We start from the raw sequence: 20,911 nt of genomic DNA, 5'->3' as shown, positions 1-20,911 counted from the left end.
ACAACTTAAAAGTAGGTCTGATATGCTTGGCAAAGTTAGGGTTTTAATCAGTCCTTAAAGTGAACAATTCAGTTGCACAATCCAATCAGTATCGTATAGATAGACTTGCAGTAGGGTTAATAAGAAACCCTAGAATCTGATCAATGCTAACAATAAACTTGAGGGCAGCTCTAGGTAGATCACAAGGTTCAGTCTAACACTAGGGCTTGCCGCAAGATCACTTTCAAACCCTAGAGCAGAGAGAAACAAAGTTGAGACAGTTCGGCCTAGGGTTTGCTGTAAAACCCTAGTGAATCGAAGAGAGAAAACCCTAGAATGGTTCGGCCTCCCCTCCAGATAGGTCCAACCTATCTTCTCTGATAGAACTTCTCTTAGAAAGTAAATAACTTACAAGGAAAAAAATGTTCGCTGCCTTCTAGGGTTACCCGAACCCTAGTCTTCTCTGATCCTTCCTGACCACCAACACTCTGCAACCCTAACAAGCTTCCAATAGCTGCTAGCACTTCTGGCGATCGCCAAGAATCAGTCTGAACTCCTCCTTTTCAGCTTCCAGTCCTAGGAGATTCTCATGTGGTCGGCTGGTATTAGGCTCACATGAGAAACCCTAACCTGGCTCTGATACCATGTAGGTGTTCAAGACTGCTATTAGTCTTGATCACTAAGAAACTTCTGGTTCGAAGAGAAGAGAAAGTGAAGGAGGAGGAGAAAGAGTGGTGAGAGAGCAGTAGAACACAGGCTTTGAGGAGAAGAACAGAATCTCAATATTCTGCCGCCGCCACTTTAATTTAATATTTATATGTTATGCTAGTTACATGAAAGGACACATCTGCCCTTGGTGTTTACATCATAACACATAACAATATAAAACTGAAAAGTAAATAACAACTAGAATAACAGAATAATAAATTGACCATCAGCTATGACTAGATACATTCTACCCTACGGACAGAGTGGGACCACAGCTGTGGGGCCCACATCAATGTTCTCTACAACTCTGATGCTGCAAATTGAACTACTCCTCATAAAGCTGATAAACTCTCATAGTATTATCTTGTCCAGAATAGAGTTTCTTAGCATGCTCCCATAATTTCTTTGTTGTGTTTAAGAACATGAAGTTAACACTGATTTTAGGTTCCATACCGTTCCACAACCACGTCATGATTTGAGCATCCTCTTGCTCTCAATCACTAAAACCTGGAGATTCAGCTGTAGGTTTCTCCTCCCTTGCGTGTTTTAATTTCTTCTTAGCCTTAAGAAACACTTCCACTGACTTAGCCCATGGCACATAATTTTCACCGTTGAATTTGATGGATGTCTTCTGCACACTTAAAAAATTAGAGGAAATCATCACACTCGATTTCTTGTCACCACTGACATCTCCCATTGACGCCATCAAGATTTCAATCTACGAAACTGGTTCTGCCCTTCCAGAAAAAAAGGTTATCGGTTCAAACAGGCCAACTGTTGTTCTTTGAGTACTACACTAACACACTCACCGCCGTACAGCACCTCCCCATCCAATCACCACTATACTACCCAATCACACATTCGGCTACTTCTGTTAACATAAAAAAGTGACTTCTAATAAAACCATAACCACCATCCAAAAAAAATATCCCTCTTGAAACTGCTCAACAGAGGGTTCAAACCACCACAACCACAACCACACGACCACTTAGGCTGTGACACATGGTGACAGCAATCCAGAAACCTCCTACTAGGGCTACCACACTCCTCTTTTACCTGTAACTAGGCCACCATAACCTTAGGAACACCTGAATAGGTTACCACAGTCCTCTGTGGATTGCCGCAGCCTTCTCACACCCTTACTCCAGGTTGCACAGACCAGAAAAAAAATAAAAGAAAGGGGGAAAAAGATCTGATCGAATGAAGCTGTAGTCTTCTTCTCTCCTGTTTAGCGATGCTCTGATACCATGTGATAATAGTTCAGTCGAACCAGTTTCAGAGGTAGAGAAGAGAGAAGGAAGAAGTGCCGAACTGAGAAGTCAAAGAGACCCTCCCAGCCGACCATATATATATATATATATATATATATATATGTCAAAACAAGGTACAATGTCAAATATGCCCCCACTTAAGTATGGGACATGTGACTTAACACAGTACCAAACAGACAACACATCTTAACTTATGATGAAAAGACTGAAATACCCTTCCTTAGCCGATTCTAACATGCTCCATGCCATTCCACAACCATGTCATAATCTGTGCGTCCTCTTGTTTCCACTAACTATACCCTTGAGATTCAGTTGAGGGTTTTCATCTTTCTCATGTTTTACTTTCTTCTTGTCTCTAAGAAAAACTTCCACCGACTTAGCCCATGGCACATAATTCTCATCATTTAGTTTGATAGATGTCATTTGTACATTCAGGTGGTTAGGGGGAATGATTACACTTGATTTATGTTCACTACTCTCTTCTACCGTTGCCATGGGTTTGAGACAATAAAATCCTTCAATCACCAATACCATGCCATACTACACTACTAGCGGGCAGTTGTTTCTGGAACACCTACTGTCACAGGTTTCAGCAGCAAGATTCACAGCTTTCACACACATTCAGCACCAAAAAGAAAGAGGGAGATCACTTTTACACATACCTGTTCATCGACAATACTAATAGGGTTGGATTCCACTGCATAACTAACAAACCAGCAAATCACCACACTAAAACTGAACTGTCCACTAACCAGCCCTCTTTGAATCATCGAGTAGAGGGTTTCTAGAAACCCACTGAAAAAACCACTTCAGCAACCATTGGAGACATGATTACTGTTGAAGACTAATCAGTTTTATGGTGGTTTTCTGAGTAAATGTTTTATGTTAGTTGTTACACAGGAGGTGGGGATCACAGTAGTTATGTGAGTCCAAATTTTATTATGTTTTTGAGTCTTATATATGCTATTTTATGTTTTGCCGCCCTATAAGGGCATAGTTGTCTTTGTACTGCTCTATTATTTTTAGTATAAATAATAAATGAAGGGGGCAGCCAGATTATTGCTCTCTTCTTTTCAAGATCTCTTCTTCTCCTTCTCTCTTCAAGAAACTACATTTTCTATTCATATTTTTGAATTCAGCAGATTTCTACTTGGTATCAAAGCAAGGTTAGGGTTCTTGAACCATTCTCATGCAGCCCTAGATCGGCCGATTGCATGAAGTAATAAAGGGCTGACTGATCTGCTATAGATTGCCCAGTTCTTGGATTTTTTGGTGGGATCTAGTCATCAAGAAGGTGATCTATTGTTCGGCATCAAAATCAAGAAAAACTGGAGTACCGGAAAGAGTCCCAGAAAAGTTGGACTCTTTGTTTTTGATTTGATCTCGGGCGCCTAGGTATTGCTAGTTTTCTTTTGATTTTCTAAAGAGGGCAGTTAAGTTTCTGGATTTTTCTGAGCCTCTTGGAGTGATCGATTCACTCTTCTCTCTGTTGGGAGGTGTGGGGAGGAGAAAATTTTCTCTCCGGATAAGGTTTTCTTCTTGCGGAAGGGTTGGTTTCTGTGTGTGTGATATTAAATTGTTTTTGGAAGGTCTCCAATCTTTTCTTACTGTTGAGATGTTTGAAGTAAGATGGAGAGTTGGAATACAAGATGAAATCAACCGGTACTGTGGGACTGGGTTTTGGAGGTAATAGTGATAATTTTGGGTCTGGGATCATTACTACAGTAAAGATTGATGGCACAAATTATTTAGAGTGGGCACAATAAGCTAAGATGGCTATTGGTGGCCATGGAAAATTAGGGTACATCATTGGGGAGGAGAAGAAACCTAGTATAGACTCTTCCCGATGGGTGCAGGAGAATTAAATTGGTTGTGTAATTCTATGTTACCTCATATTGCAACAAAATTCCTATGGGCTAATACTACTAAGGGGATTTGGGATGGAGTGACTGAAACCTATTCTCATAAGCAAAATGAAGCCAGAGCCTATCAGTTAAGGAATCAGGTGATAAGTATGAAACAGGGAGAAAACCCCTTATTGTGTATTTCTCCATGCTAAAAACCCTTTGGCAGGAAATAGATCACTTAGAAATTGTGGTATGGAAAAGTGTAAATGATGCAGCAACCTATCACAGACTGGTAGAGAGGAATAGGTTTTTTGAGTTCTTGGCAGGGCTGAACCTTGAATTTGACATTGCTAGGCAGTATATTCTTTCTAGGGAGAGTGTGACACTCTTTCAAGCCTATGCTTTTGTCTCTGGAGAGGAGAGTAGGAGGAATGTAATGCTGAGACAGGCTGGGATTGACCAGTCGGCTATGGTTAGTACAACCAAACGTAAGTCGAATGGAGACAGGTGGAGTAGTGAGACTAGAAGGGAAGATAAGAAGGACTTGGTGTGTGATTATTGTAAGAAGCATAAGCATACCAAGGACACTTGTTGGAAGCTTCATCCAAATCTTATGCCTGCCCAGATAAGCATACCAAGGACATCGTAGACAGTCTTTTAAATCAAGTAATAAAAGGAGTGAAGGAATGAGAGATCCATCATATGGATGGCCGAACCCTGCAGGAAGGTTGGGCGAAATTTCAAAAATTTCCTCTCTCCTCATCTGGGAATAACATTCCCTGTTTTAGAAAATCTGCATTTTCAAGGATCAATCTTGAACCCTAAATCGAACCATATCTGAAACCCGAAGCAGGAGAGAGATATACCTGATACGGAGAAACAATATCTCCCAATGGAGGTGTTAACGCCCAAGGAAGGAACCAAAGACTGCTCCCACTGAAGATGGCGCAGTGTAGGATGGAGCAAAATCAGTAGTGTTCTTCTAAAGAAACAAATCCTTCGCAAGAATCAGCCGGACGGCACGTGAGCACGACTTCCAATCAGCCCTTTAACAAAGGACTGATATCAAGAACCGTTCTTGATTACTCCTACTTTCGTGGAGATGCACTGGCAATGCCGGCGGCGGCAGGGAGAAATCAGCGTAGTCTTACTGGAAGCTGTTTTCTCTCTTCTCAATCTTTTCTCTGTAGGTGAGAATGTGATCTTCTTAAAGGCTGCCGCCCCCTCCTCCTTTTATAACCTTAAAGGGATGAACTTCTAATCCTATTAGGAGTTGCTGATCCAAATCTTATTTGGATCTAAATCCCCTTTAAGTGATAAGGATGAGTCCTTATCTTCTCTGCAGATTAGATCAGCCCTTCTTGATCTTATGAGGAGTTTTCCAGATTCAAATCTTTATTTGGATCTGGACTCTCTGAGTGGATAGGGATAAGACCTTATCCTATCTGCTAATCTAATCTTAGATCCGCCCCCTTCTTTAACTGATCAAATCAGTCCAGTTCAAAATGGGCTTTAGGCTCAATAAGTATATGTGCTCACTTAGCCTTCCAAACTGCTGCCCAGTTGGGCTTTCTTGTATGGCGTGGGACCCAATCATTGATCTACACATCAACCACAAGGGTTCGGCCCAGCCTTTGTTACAAGGCCTAGCCGAATTCACTGGAAAGCCCAGTGAACTCCCTGAGCCCATCACATGGATTCTATGGGCCCAACACTTACACTAAGTGGTCTCTGGGCCAAGCCACCTTGTAACACCCAGGGACTGTGGGCAGATGCAAGATTAGCCCATCAGGTATAACCCTTAATGGCCTTACACTTAACCTCTCAGCCCATAATGATCATACACTGCTCGACAAGAGAGGACCTCTCCCTCGGCTACAAGGAATAGTGCTGCACTCTCTACTCACATGGATCCCGGGAATTAAAACCTTTTTGCAAACAATTTGAAACCATAATATATATTTATATCCTTATAAAATATATTTTGCAAAACAAATTTCAACGATTGAAATCGGCTGCCGGTAGTCTTGGTTTCCATAAGAGAGAGTGTATCCTCGATCATTACCTTTGTCCGACAAAGGGGCTGATCCTGTCACTATGATACGGTCAACACCGATATGGCCAAGTCGGTAATGCTACAGGCACGTGGGATTAACTGTTTCACGGATTCTTTTCTTGGGGATATCAACCGACGTAGTTTCGGCTATATTAGTTTCTAGAGAAGGATGTAGAACATAGAGACCGTTCTCCAGTTCCCGTATGCGATGAATCTGTTGTTTCTTTTAATAGTAATCGTATTACTAAAGAAGACAGAATAACCATCCGCACACAGTTTTGAGACAGAAATCAAATTTCTTCTTAAATTCTGTACACAAAGACAATCTTTAAGTACAATTATTCCTTCTCTAAAAATTAACTCTACGGTTCCTATGGTCGCAGCTACAACACTTGCAGAAGTCCCCAAGTAAAGCGTTACTTCTCCTTTACTCAGCCTTCTGCTTACCTTGAACCCCTGTTGTGAGTTACACGCATGAGTTGAAGCCCCGGAGTCAATACACCAGGATGCAGAAGCTACCAACAAATTGGTTTCTTTGACACAAGATTCGAGATTACCTTTCTTGGATTCCAGGTATTGAGGACAATTCCTCTTCTAGTGGTCGGCCTGATGACAGAAACGACAGGCATCCGATGCCTTGTCTTTCCTCTGTTTCTTGGGTTTGGTGGCCTTCTTCTGGGGCTTTCTCTTTGCCCTCCTCTTCTTGCCCTTCTTGCCAGCTTCAACAAGCATGGCTATGGGCTCATCCTTAATCAATTCTTCGGCCCTCTGCAACATATTGCTGAGTTCCTGCAAGCTGCATTCAACTTGTACTTGTTGTAATTCAAAAAACCGAAACCGACCCGAACTGAACCGACTTAGTTCTTACTTAACTATTTAAATATATATTTCGATTTTAAATTAAATCAACCTAATCTATTTAAATATATATTTCGATTTTAATTTAAATTTATTTTATATTTAAAATTGTTAAATAAAGATATTTCAGTTTTACATAAAAACTGAAATATCTACAACCCAAACTTGCACCACACAAGCACATGGGCCATGGGGGGCATGGATGAACTTAGAATTGAAACCGACCCAAACCAACCCAACCCGACCCGACTCAAACCGACCAGGTCGGTTTTGCTTAACACTGGATCGGTTTCGGTTTCCATCTCAGGTAACCCGACAAGGTCGGGTCGGTTGGAAAAACCCCAGTAAACTGACCCAACCCGACCCGTGAATAGCCCTAACTGCCAACAGTGTCAAAGAGGACTCCACCCTCTTGATGAATAGGGTATGATCTGACTGGGCCTGTACATATCCAAACTTCACAAGTGCTAGTCTGAATCTATCGAACCAAGCTCTAGGTGACTGTTTCAAACCATACAAAGCCTTGTTGAGCCGGCAGACCTTCTTACCTACTTCTGCATCATAGAATTCAGGAGGCGTTTGTAAACTTCTTCCTGCAGATCTCCGTTCAGAAAGGCATTTTTCACGTCCATTTGGTATAAATGAAGGGATGGGATTCCCATCTTTGCAGGGAATCGAATTCCCTATTTCAGAAAACATATTTTCAAGGATCAATCTTGAATCAAGAACCAAATCAGATCTAAACCAAAAGAAGTAGGAGGGAGGATATACCTGATACAGAGAATCAATATCTCCCAAAAGAGGTGTTCACGCCCAAGGAAGGATCCAAAATCTGCTCCCACTGAAGATGGCGCAGTGAAGGATGGAGCAGAATCAACAACGTTCTTCCAAAAGAACTTGACCAATTGGATGGCTTGTGGGTATAGCTCCAACCAATCTTTTCCCAAAAGATTGGAATCAAGATCAAATCTTGATTTCTCCCAAGAATTGGAGATCAAACTAAAGGGAATGGCAATGACAGGAAGGAGGCGGCAGGAGAGAATTCGCAGTATTTAGGAAATCTCTCTTTCTGTGATTTCTTTGCTTTGGAGAGAATTGAACCTCAATCACACAAAACTATATCCGCCCCTTTCTTCTTTCATAATTTTAAAGGGATCAGCTCCTAATCAGATTAGAAGTTGCTAATCCAAATCATATTTGGGTTAGAAGTCCCTTTAAGTGATAAGGGATAATCCTTATCTTATCTGCAGATCAGATCAGCCATCTCCTAATCTAATTAGGAGGTTTCCAGATCTAAATCACATTTAGATCTTGGACTCTCTAAGTGGATAGGGTCTAAGCCCAATCCCATCAGCTGATCCACTTCAGAATTCGCCCCCTTTTAATTTGACTGATCAAATCAGCCCAGTTTGAAATGGGCTTAAGGCCCATTTAAGGTTATGTACTCAATTATCCTTCCAAACTGCTGCCCAGTTGGGCTTCCTTGTATGGCGTGGGGACCCAAACATTGATCTACACATCAGCCACATGGGTTCAGTCCAGCCTTTATTACAAGGCCTGGCCGAATACACTGTTATGGATAGTGCACCCCCCCGAATCCCATCTTATGGGCTCTATGGGCCCAACACTTACCCTAAGTGGTCCCTGGGCCAAGCCACCTTGTAACACCCAGGGACTGTGGGCAGATGCAAGATTAGCCCATCAGGTATTATCCTCAATGGTCTTACACTTAACCTCTTAGCCCATAATGATTATACACTGCCCGACAAGAGAGGACCTCTCCCTCGGCTGCAAGGAACAGTGTTGCACTCTCTACTTATATGGATCCCGGGAATTAAAACCTTTTGCAAACATTTTAGAAACCATAATATATACTTTTATATCTCATATAAAATATACTTTGCAAAAAACAAATCTCAACGGTTGAAATCGGCTGCCGGCAGTCTTGGTTTCCATTAGAGAGAGTGCATCTCCGATCATTACCTTTGTCCGACAAAGGGGCTGATCCTTTCACTATGATCACCCACTCAGATGAATTCTCGGATTGTCCCAACATACCCAGGTTTTGACCTTTGCTAAGGGTCTCACTGATTGGTACATCAAAGATAGCCCAATCCGACATCTAGTGTAGTATCATAATCGAGTCTAGGGGTTAGGTGTAACTTTCCAGTTTTGCCCATCTATCTCCAAGGTCCAGGGCAATACTGGAAATCTGGTCCGGTTCAAAGGTTCTACTAATCCTACACTGTATGTGCCTAGGGTCTCACCCTTGCAGCTGAGACAGGCCACCCCAACCGACTTGGTGGCACTACAGTGTCAGCCTTGTCAGGATAGGTCTCCCCAGACCGATCCACTGGTTGTGAACATTCTAAACTAACACGAGTCTTATTAAGGGTATTACACAGAAACATACCAAGGGAACATGAATCAAATATGTACTTTTATTCATTTACAATAAATTCATAAAGTACATCATTCTTGATTGAAGCTAAGGGCATACAAAACTGTCTAACAATAAAGGCCAAGTGTGACTTGCTGCAAGGGACAAGAGAACTCAAATAGTAGTCATCTTGGCTACCGATGCAAATGTCTCCAAGTAATCTATGCCATAAGTCTGTGTAAACCCTCTTGCAACTAACCGAGCTTTATACCTCTCAATAGATCCATCTGCATTATGCTTCACCGTAAATACCCATCTGCATCCAACTGGTTTCTTTCCTTTTGGCAAATCAACTACCTCCCAGGTGTTGTTCTTCAACAGAGCATCCATCTCAACTTGCATTGCATCTTTCCATTCAGGGACGGATAGGGCTTCTTGCACTGTTCTTGGAATAGGGACATTGGAAATGGAGCTAAGGTAGGACCTGTAGGTAGGTGATAGGCGATCATAGGATAAAAAATGGGAAATACAGTGGGCTGTGGATGTGGTACAATGTCGTTTCCCTTTACGGACTGCAATTGGAAGGTCAAGATCATCTGTAGGGGAAGTCTCTGTGGGTTCTGGGACTGAAGTATCTGGACCTGGAGCTATAGATGAGATTGGAGCTGGTCTGGACTGCTGATGATCAGGATCAACTTGCCTGCACCGCCTGTGATAAACCCTCAACTCCTGATCCCTCTGACCACCCTCACCATTGCAGCTTTCTCTCAACTCCTGATCCCTTTAACCACCCTCACCATTGTAGTTCTCATCACCCAATGGAATAGGTAAAGGAACTGCCCCACTTTCACTGCTCTCCCCCTGAAGACAAGAACTCAAACCCCCACTCTCACTACTCTCCCCCTGAGGGGCAACCCGAGGATAATAGGGTGTCCCCTCAAAGAAAGTGACATCCATGGAGACAAACTTCTTCCCGGAGACAGGATCATAACAGCAATAACCCTTTTGAGTTTGTGCATAACCAAGGAAGATGCATTTGGAGGCTTTGGGTTCGAACTTGGAGGGATGGGGTCCGAGAAGCTGAACAAAGCAAGTGCAACCGAATGTCTTAAGGGGAATAGAAAACAAGTCCTCACGTAGGTGTAGTAGCGAAAAAGGAGATCGCATATCAAGGACCCTGGAAGGGACCCAATTAATAAGGTATACCGCCGTGAGGATAGCATCCCCCCAGAAGCGAATAGGGACATTGGAAGTAAATATGAGGTTTCTAGCCACTTCCAAAATGTGCCTATTCTTCCTCTCGGCAACTCCATTCTGCTGAGGTGTATGAGGGCCAGAGCTCTGGTGGATAACCCCATGATGAAGAAGAGAAGATGTCAATGATTTAGCAAAGTATTCCTTTTTATTATCAGATCGGAGAACTTTGATCTTGGCATCAAACTGGGTTAGGATCATTTGGTGAAAATTTTGGGTTAGGAAGGTACCTCATATCGTGAACGCATGAGATAAACCCAAGAAAAGCGGGTTTGGTCATCAACAAATAACAAAAAATATCTCTACCCACCCATGGAAGGGATATGATAAGGCCCCCAAACGTCAGTATGCACAATATCAAAAAAATTATCACTCCTTTTATTACTCAATAAATAAGGCTTTCTAAATGCTTAGCAAACTCACAACTTTCACACTGTAGCTGAGACAACTCAATAGACTCAAATAAAGTAGGAAACAGACTCTGTAAAGATCGAAAAGACAAATGACCTAATCGGTTATGCCAAAGCATAACCGGACTCACACTCTGAGAAACAAAAGACATCTTCTCTACTGACTCTCCCTGACGGAACTGCTCCCTGAGCAGATAGATCCCATTCGTCTCACGGCTAGTCCCAATCACCTTCTGCGTCTCCAAGTCCTAAAAAACACATCGGTCAGGGAAAAAGGTTACTGAGCAGTTCATATGCTTGGTAATACTACTGACTGAAGGAAGGTTAGTATCAAGCTTAGGCACATGCAAAACAGATGATAGGGAGATAGTATCTGAAAGTTTGATGTCACCCTTCCCAGAAATAGGAACCAGGGAGCCATCAACAATAGATACCTTATACCTACCAGAAGACAAATGGTAAGTAGTAAACAGTGAAGGCAAGCTAGTCATGTGATCAGATGCACCTGAGTCTATTACCCAACAAGGTTCAGTAGTACCTAGAGCTGAGGCATGATAGGCTGAAGCTCGAGTACCTGAATGGGCGAAGGCAGATGTGACGGGGGCTGATGGAGGCTGCGGTGGCTGAGCTGAATTTCCAACCTCCTTTTCTAGCTGTATTAGGGCAGCCCGAACTGCAGCTAAGGTCTCCAAAGATGTTCCTTTTGTGCCAGATGAGGATGCTGAATCAGTGTTCATGGCTACATGAGCAGTGCCCTTCTTGTTTCTTAACTTTGCAGGAACCAAGTGGGGATGTAGTTTTCCAACATGTCTCTTTTGTATGTTTGGGTTTCTTACAATGTTCACATACTACATCCTTCTTGTCTTCCTTCCTCCTGTCCTTCTCTGAATCAGCCCTTGATTTGGGTGTAGCCGCTACAAAGGCTGATATGGGTTGCATCATAACCTTCCTTCTGGTTTCTTCACTGTGTACAAATGAGTAAGCCTGAAAAAGAGTCACACTGTCTCTAGTCAAAATCTGCTGCCTCACAATATCATATTTTGAGTTCAGTCCCGCCAGGAACTCAAATACTCTATTTGTCTCGATGTGCTTTCTATGGGTCTGAGCATCTTTGGGACTCTCCCACTCAGTCTCTAAGTGATCAATCTCATGCCACAGGGACTTCAAGGTAGGGAAGTAGGCCGATACCGGTTTCTCTCCTTGTTTAAGGGTGTTCACCTCACATTTCAATTCATATGCTCTGGTAACATTAAGGGGTTGGGAGTAAGTTTCTTTCGTAACATCCCATATCTCCTTAGTTGTCTTTGCCCACAAATAATTCCGGCTAATATGAGGCTGCATAGAATTACACAGCCATGTCATAACCAAGTAGTTTTCTTGCATCCATTTGGTATATGTCGGGTCTCCCTTGGAAGGTTCTTTCATATCTCCCAGGAGGTACCCTAATTTACCTTTTCCACCAATAGCCATCATGGCTGATTGGGCCCATTCCAAATAGTTTGATCCATCAAACTTTACGGTCGTAATCTAACCACCCATCTCAAAAATACCACCATAACTGGTGTTACCGAGACTGCCTTCTGCCTGAATTTTAGACTCCATTTCTGTCAAGTCTCAAAACAGTACTTGAATCACCAATCGCAATCAAAAACAGTATAGGCCTGATCTGTATTCTCAGTGTATGCGCACAAAACCGAAGTAATTCTGATCTGAAACCAACTAGTCAACACAGCAGTAGCTGTCCGTAGATCTCTAACCCCCTTAGAACTCTGAGAACAGCTTTAAAACAAAACTGATGTGCTATGGAAAGTTAGGGTTTTAATCAGTCCTGAAAGGAAGCAATTCAGTCGCACAGTCCAAACTATATAGATGAGCTTGCAGTAGGGTTTTAATCAGTCCTGAAAGGAAGCAATTCAGTCGTACAGTCCAAACTGTATAGATGGGCTTGCAGTAGGGTTAATTAGAAACCCTAGAATCTGATCGAACCTACCAATCAACTTAAGAGTAGCTCTAGGTTGATCACAGGGTTCAGTCAACCACTAGGGCTTGCCGCAGATCACTTTCAAACCCTAGAGTAGAGAGAAACACAGTTTGGTCCAGGGTTTGCTGTAAAACTCTAGGAAATCGAAGAGAGAAAGAGCTAGAATGGTTCGGCCTTCCCCTCCAGATAGGTCCAACCTATCTTCTGAAAGAACTTCTATTAAAAAGTAAACAACTTACAAGGAAAAAATAGTTCGCTGCCTTCTAGGGTTACCTGAACCCTAGTCTTCTCTGATCCTTCCTGACCACCAACACTCTGCAACCCTAGCAAGTTTCCAACAGCTGCTAGTACCTCTGGCGATCTCCAAGAATCTGTCTGCGAACTCCTCCTTTTCAGCTTTCAGTCCTTGGAGATTCTCATGTGGTCGGCTGGTATTAGACCCACATGAAAAACCCTAACTTGGGGTTAATAAGAAACCCTAGAATCTGATCGGACCTACCAATCAACTTAAGAGTAGCTCTAGGTAGATCACAGGGTTCAGTCAACCACTAGGGCTTGCCGCAGATCACTTTCAAACCCTAGAGTAGAGAGAAACACAGTTCGGTCTAGGGTTTGCTGTAAAACCCTAGGAAATCGAAGAGAGAAAGAGCTAGAATGGTTCGGCCTTCCCCTCCAGATAGGTCCAACCTATCTTCTGAAAGAACTTCTATTAAAAAGTAAACAACTTACAAGGAAAAAATAGTTCGCTGCCTTCTAGGGTTACCTGAACCCTAGTCTTCTTTGATCCTTCCTGACCACCAACACTCTGCAACCCTAGCAAGTTTCCAACAGCTGCTAGTACCTCTGGCGATCTCCAAGAATCTGTCTGCGAACTCCTCCTTTTCAGCTTTCAGTCCTAGGAGATTCTCATGTGGTCGGCTGGTATTAGACCCACATGAAAAACCCTAACTTGGCTCTGATACCATGTAGTTTTTCAAGACTGCTATTCAGTCTTGATCACTAAGAGATTTCAGGTTCGATGAGAAGAGAAAGTGAAGAAGATGTAGAAGAAAGAGTGATGGAAGAGTAATAGAACACAGATTTTGAGGAGAAGAACAGAATGTCAATTATTCTGCCGCCGCCATTTTAAGTTAATATATATAGGTTATGCTAGTTACATGAAAGGACATATCTGCCCTTGGTGTTTACATCATAACTGCTAACAAATAACAAACAATATAAAACTGAAACTAGAAATAACAGAATAGCAAAATAACCACAGCTGTGACTAGATACATTCTACCCTATGGACAGAGTGGGACCACAGCTGTGGGGCCCACATCAATGTTCTCTACACATATCATACTAATACATATTATATAGTAACTTTACATATACATACTATACTAACTTCCAGAAATGCTTGTACAAGATTTAGGTTCTGAAAGGGGTTTAGCAGAAAGCAGAAAATGAGAATAATACATGTATGCACTCTTGTGTTACTGTATGTGACATCCTATACTAATATGATACAACATATCATTCTTCATATTTGGTTTTTCACACTTGGGCCCGTAGTTTCTTTTTTTAATATATATTTTCATTGCCAAAAATCATTTATGTTATTGGTAATGATGGTCTTTCAGGTTAAGTTTAAAAGCTTTGATGAAATTGATGAAGAGAAACAATGGTGGAGGATTCCTTTTGTATCAGATTTTCTTGGAAAAAACAATTTTACATCTGCTTTGAAAATGGTTGTTGGCTCTGAGACAGTACAACCACGTCAGTTTGTGCAGTATGCATTTGGACAATTAAAATTATTCAACGATGCATATGTTCAGAAAAACCAGTTTTCTAAGAATGGTAGTTCTGAAATGGAAGGCTCTGGATCCACAAATCAAATTGGTGTTTCCGACATCCTACCACAGCAGGGGAATGGTAGAGAAGACTCTTTGAATGAAACCAGCATCAAGCACAACAACAATTTAATGGTGTCTCACACAGCTGATGCTGCTAGTGATAATGGAAGTAACTTTGCACTGGAGTCAGAAGTTAATGAATCTGTGCAGTCAGACAAGCATTTCTGGAAGAACTTTGCTGATATTATCAATCAAAGTGTTGTTCAGAAACTTGGTTTTCCTGTTCCTGAGAAAATAAAGTGGGATGGAATTGAGCTGTTGTACAGAATTGGCCTACAGTCCTGGAGTATTGCTGAAGAAGGTTATATTGAATCTGGGCTTGCAGCTCCAAAAAGTGAGGATTCAAATGATGCTGAAATTGGTCCTCCTGCCATTGAAACAATTCAATCTTCCCTTCCCGATATTAAAAAGGCATCTTTGAATGTGTTAAGACAAACTGATTCGATTTTAGGAGCATTGATGGTTCTGACAACATCATTTTCCCAAGAGAACAAGCAAGTACAATCTGTGGGAAAGAATGATAATGTAGACAGTTCTTCTACCACAGTGAAAGATGGTGTTTCAGGGTTTTCTGTAAATGAGAAGGTAGACAATGCTCTGGATGGATTGACATTGGACCCAAGAAAAGCAGAGGAGATGAAGGAACTATTTTCAACTGCAGAAAGTGCCATGGAAGCATGGGCTATGCTTGCCACTTCATTGGGCCAACCGAGTTTCATTAAGTCTGAGTTTGAGAAGATATGTTTTCTTGATAACACATCCACTGATACACAGGTTAGGTTATATCTTCACAAGAAGGTCTTTGATTTTTTGCCAAAATTTACTGGATTTTAATTATGGAAAAAGAGTTCTTTGAAGAACGTTTTTGTTGAGATATTCTCTAATATGTGAAAAATTTTTTGTTGCATAAACTTCTCATTTCAAAGAGATGCAGGTAGCAATTTGGCGTGACTCACCACGGAAACGATTAGTCATTGCTTTTAGGGGGACTGAACAAGTAGGTTATTTTTATTATGCGTGAAAGAAGCATTGGTTGACCTAGGTAGTGTTTTAATACAAGTCTGTTTTGTTTTGTCCAGTCAAGATGGAAGGATTTGCGAACTGATCTGATGCTAGTTCCTGCAGGGTACTATCTTATTTTTTTATTTATTTATGGGTTCTTTAAGATGTCCTTGTTGAAGATTAATCAGTTTTATGATGCTTTTATTAGTAGATGTTTTATGTTAATTGTTAGATAGGAGGTGGGGACCATAGTAGTTATGTGAGTCCAAATTTTATTATGTTTTTGAATGTTATATATGCTGTTTTATGTTTTGCCGCCCTATAAGGGCATAGTTGTCATTGTACTGTTCTATTATTTTTAGTATAAATAATAAGTGAAGGGGGCAGCCGGATTATTGCTCTCTTTTCTTTTCAACTTCTCTTCTTCTCCTTCTCTCTTCCTTCTCTCTTCAAGAAACTACTTTTCTTTCATATTTTTTAATTCAACAGATTTCTACTTGGTATCAGAGCTTCGACTAGGGTTTCTTGAAGCATTCTCATGCAGCCCTAGATTAGCCGACTGCATGAAGTAGTAAAGGGCTGATCGATCTGCTATAGATTGCCCAGTATTGGGATTTTTTGGTGGGATCTAGTCATCGAGAAGGTGATCTATTGTTCGGCATCCAAATCAGGAAGAACTGGAGTACGGGGAAGAGTCCTAGAAAATTTGGACTCTTTGTTTTTTATCTGATCTTGGGCGCCCAGGTATTGTTAGTTTTCTTTTGATTTTCTGAAGAGGGCGGTTTGGTTTCTGGAATTTTCTGAGCCTCCTGGAGTGATCGATCCACTTTTCTGAAGAGGGTGGTTTGGAATACCGAGATGAAATCTACCGGTACTGTGGGATTGGGTATTGTAGGTAGTAGTGATATTTTTTGGTTTGGGATCATTACTACAGTAATACTTGATGGTACAAATTATTTGGAGTGGGCACAATCAGCTAAGATGGTTGTTAGTGCCCGTGGAAAATTAGGGTATCTCACTGGGAGGAGAAGAAACCTGATACAGACTCTTCCCGATGGGTGCAGGAGAATTACATGGCAATGTCCTGGCTGTGTAATTCTGTGTTACCTCGTATTGCAAAAAATTTCCTATGGGCTAATATTGCTAAGGAGATTTGGGATGGAGTGACTGAAACCTATTCTTAGAAGCAAAATGAAGCCAGAGCCTATCAGTTAAGAAATCAGGTGATAAGTATGAAACAGGGAGAAAAATCTCCTGCTGTGTATTTCTCCATGCTGAAAACCCTATGGCAGGAAATAGATCACTTAGAAACTGTGGTATGGGAAAGTGTAAATGATGCAGCAACTTCTCACAAACTGGTAGAGAGGAATAGGGTTTTTGAGTTCTTGGCAGGGTTGAACCTTGAATTTGACATTGCTAGGCAATATATTCTTTCTAGGGAGGGCGTGACACTCTCTCAGGCCTATGCATTTGTCTTTGGAGAGGAGAGTAGGAGGAATGTAATGCTGAGATAGCCTGGGATTGACCAGTCGGCCATGGTTGGTACAACAAAACCTAAGCTGAATGGAGACAGGGGGTGTAGTGAGACTAGAAAGGAAGATAAGAAGAACTTGGTGTGTGATTATTGCAAGAAGCCTAAGCATACTAGGGATAATTGTTGGAAGCTTCACCCAAATCTTATGCCTGCTCGGATAAGAAACAAGAAGGGAAATGCAAATTTTGCCACTATAGGAGACTCTTCAACCCCTCTTTCCCAAACTGATTGGGAATCCATTGCAGTAGCAGCAGTGAGAACAGAATTGGAGAGGTTTAGACAACTTATGAGTAAGAAAGATTCACCTGGCTCTTGCCTTCTAGATGTACAACAAAGTGCAGGAGCCAATTACACCACTTCCTTTGCACATACAGGTAGTTCATATGCAACTACAAATCTTGCATCTACTTCAAGTTGGGAGGGACCTCCCTAGATTTTAAACTCAGGAGCATTTGAGCACATGACTAATGCCCCTACCCTTTTTAGTTCCTATCAGTTGTGCTCTGCTAGAGACAGTCTCTCTATAGCAGGTGGTTCACGTATGCCCATTGGTAGGAAGGGGACAGTTAGAGTGACCAATGATATAACTCTGTTTTCTGTTTTACATGTCCCTAGACTTCATACCAACCTACTGTCTGTTAGTTCTTTGAAAAAAAAATTGAATTGTTCCGTGACCTTTCTTCCTGGTAATTGTGTTTTGCAGGATCTGGAGTCTAAGAAGATGATTGGGAGTGGTCATGAGGTGAATGGAGTCTACCTTTTGGATGAGATTCCGAGGCATCAGGGCCATCATGTTAGCAACAACAATAGTAGTGGGTCAGATTCAGTGAACCAGATTATGCTTTGGCACAATCGCTTTGGACATCTTTCTTTTATTTCTTTGAAATGTCTTTTCCCAAATTTGTTTGAGTCTGTTCAGTTATCTACTTTGGAGTGTGAGAGTTGTCAGTTAGGAAAGCATTGTAGACAGTTGGTGTGTTCGGAAGCGTGTTAAGCACTTCGGAACACCAATTTAATATTTATAAAATTTTTTTGGTTCTCAAACAATGACAAATGCAGTAAAATGATAAGAATGGGTCGTCTCCACAGGGAAGCGAGAGAAAAATTAATACGTACTCAAATCCGGACAAGAGAACACAAGATGGAAGTGCAGAAATATAAGAATTAATTAATTAAATTGAAAAAGATATAGAATTCGAACAGTTCTGAAAGTTAAAAGTGCAGAAACATAAATAAATACATAAATAAATTAACAAAAGAAACGAAATAAAAATCTGTTATCCGATCGGAGGTAGTAGTCTCCGGATCTCTCCTTTGACCCTCGAACTTCTCGAGCTAGGCCTTTCGTCTTACCTGGCCGAATTGCAGATTTGCAGAAAATAAAACGAAGATCAAACGGAATGAAAATAAATTGCAGAAAGTAAATAACGAAACAGGAATTGAAAGAATAGAAATTAAAACTAGAGTAAAGTAAAAGTGGTTGGGATCCTATTCCAGAGGTGGCAGTAGTGGTGTTGGCGAACTACAAGTAGGAACCCCTCATCTTGCCTGGGCGTCCTCCTCTTGCTCTACCCTTGAAATTCTCAAGATCAACCTTTCGTCTTACCTGGGGGTAGAATCCAACCCTTTCTTAGGAGCTCTTGGGTCCTTTTTATAGAGAAGGGTGGATACAATTGGGATTAGAGATAAAGAAGGGGGCGGCAGCTGGGTTTTAGCAAAGATATGGGCGCCCTAGGGTTTCTAATGGAGGGTTAGGATGGTTTTGGGGTGTTCCTAAGGCTGAGAATAGAAGGAGAGGGCGCCCAATATTATGTAGGGCTAAGATTTGGGCACCCAGAAATAGGTGGTGGAGATTGAGGCGCCTAGGGCTGAAAGGTGGAGATTAAAAGAGGTGGGTGGCGCCCTAGAGTGGATGGCTGAGATAGAAGATGGAATGGAGGGCTGAGATCTAGTGGTTAGGGGCTGAATGGTGAGGATTTGCAGTTAGGTGGCGCCGTAGGGTTTAAAAGCTACAAAAAGAGTGACTTAGAATGAGTGGTGGAGATTAGAAGGAGTGGAGGGTGGAGATTAAACAGCTGGGGGCGGCTAGGGTTTGCTAAGGGGGAAAATAATAGGTTAAAAGGCGCCCTTGGGTTTGTTAAGGAGAGGAGAGCATGCTAATACAATAGGAGGGGCGCCATTATGGGTTTAGCAGATAGGAGGCGCCCTCCTGTTCTCAGTTTTTCACAAAAACACCCCCTCTCTTTGTTGGACTTCACACCAGCTTCCCAAAAACTGCATTTCAGCCATGTAACTTCCCCAGTTTTCCACAGAATTTGCATAGACCCTCAGAGGTTAGAACATTGAATTTAACTCGGAAAAGGGCATACTTTGACTATTCTAAGGCCGAAAATACCCCTGAAATGATGCCCTTAAGGCATCAAAATGTAGAGTTATCAACAGTCTTTTAAACCAAGTAATAAAAGAAGTACTTTTGCTTTTAATATTGTTCGCACTGATGTATGGCGGCCATATCATATCCCTTCCATGGGAGGATACCGTTACTTTCTTTTGTTTGTGGATGATTATACACGATATTCTTGGAAACCTTTGCACCAGTAGCTAAGATGAGTTCAATTCGTATCATTTTCTCAAATCATGAGAATCTGAAGCTAGAATCCTATACAGATGCAAACTGGGCAGGATGCTTAGATGACAGGAGGTCTACATTAGGAGTTTACACCTTTGTAGGTGGAAACTTGATCTCTTGGAATAGTAAGAAGCAAGCGGTTGTGGCAAGGTCAAGTGCAGAGGCTGAGTATAGATCCATTGCTCATGGTGTCTCAGAACTTCTTTGGTTAGATTTCTTTTGAGTGAGATTGGGGTGAAAGCAGAGGAACTTATGATGCTGTACTGTGACAATCAGGCTGCAATCAATATTGCCCATAATCCAATTCAGCATGACAGGACAAAACATATTGAAGTTGATAGATGCTTTATAAGAGAAAGGATAACAACCGGAGAAGTCTGTCTGCCTTATGTCTCTTCAGAGTTGCAGCTAGCTGATGTTCTCACTAAAGGGTGGCAAAGAACAAGCTTGAACATGATCTACACAAGTTGGGAATGTGTGATATTTATTCCCAACTTGAGGGGGTGAAGATTAATCCGTTTTATGGTGGTTTTCTGAGTAGATGTTTTATGTTAGTTGTTAGATAGGAGGTGGGGACCACAGTAGTTATGTGAGTCCAAATTTTATTATGTTTTTGAGTGTTATATATGCTGTTTTATGTTTTGCCGCCTTATAAGGGCATAGTTGTCTTTGTATTGCTCTATTATTTTTAGTAAAAATAATAAATGAAGGGGGCAGCCAGATTATTGCTCTCTTTTCTTTTCAACTTCTCTTCTTCTCCTTCTCTCTTCAAGAAACTACTTTTCTTTCATATTTTTTATTTCAGCAGATTTCTACTGTCCTTAACTTCTCTCTCTCCTTATGTGTGTGTATTAAATATGTCAAGTTGAAAAACAGCCCACTTGATGTGTGGAACTGTTTGAGATTAGATGCAAACCAGAAAAGAGAACAAACAAGAGAAGTAGAGAAGAAAGAGCTGGCGGCAATGAGTGTTAGAGAGTAAGAGGTTCGAACATAACTTCTCTCTAACACTCTAAACATCTTATTAATAAGTTAATCTTTGACAAATTACAGAGAGGCCCTTGAGAGAGCAGGAAAATACAAAAAAACAGAATAATACAGAGT

General features: G+C 41.5%; 1 protein-coding gene across 6 annotated transcripts in view; it reads left to right on the top strand.

Moving 5' to 3' along the window:
* The window catches only part of LOC104602867 (putative triglyceride lipase), a 171,590-nt gene that overhangs the window by 54,304 nt on the left and 96,375 nt on the right, over positions 1-20,911 (top strand). For all 6 annotated transcript variants that reach the window (XR_016080435.1, XR_016080436.1, XR_016080437.1 and 3 more), the window contains exons 8-10: positions 14,370-15,416; positions 15,577-15,639; positions 15,722-15,768. Coding sequence is in view for 3 of the 6 variants with exons in the window: in XM_088894798.1 (XP_088750924.1) it covers positions 14,370-15,416; positions 15,577-15,639; positions 15,722-15,768 (1,157 nt within the window). In the remaining 3 variants the exon portion in view is untranslated. The remainder of the gene's footprint in view (positions 1-14,369; positions 15,417-15,576; positions 15,640-15,721; positions 15,769-20,911) is intronic.

This window comes from Nelumbo nucifera, chromosome 1 (genome assembly GCF_055504915.1).
Source record: "Nelumbo nucifera cultivar China Antique chromosome 1, China Antique-T2T, whole genome shotgun sequence".
Taxonomy (NCBI): domain Eukaryota; kingdom Viridiplantae; phylum Streptophyta; class Magnoliopsida; order Proteales; family Nelumbonaceae; genus Nelumbo; species Nelumbo nucifera.
The sequence above is the reverse complement of the archived record's forward strand: the minus strand, read 5'-3'. Positions and strand labels throughout refer to the sequence as shown.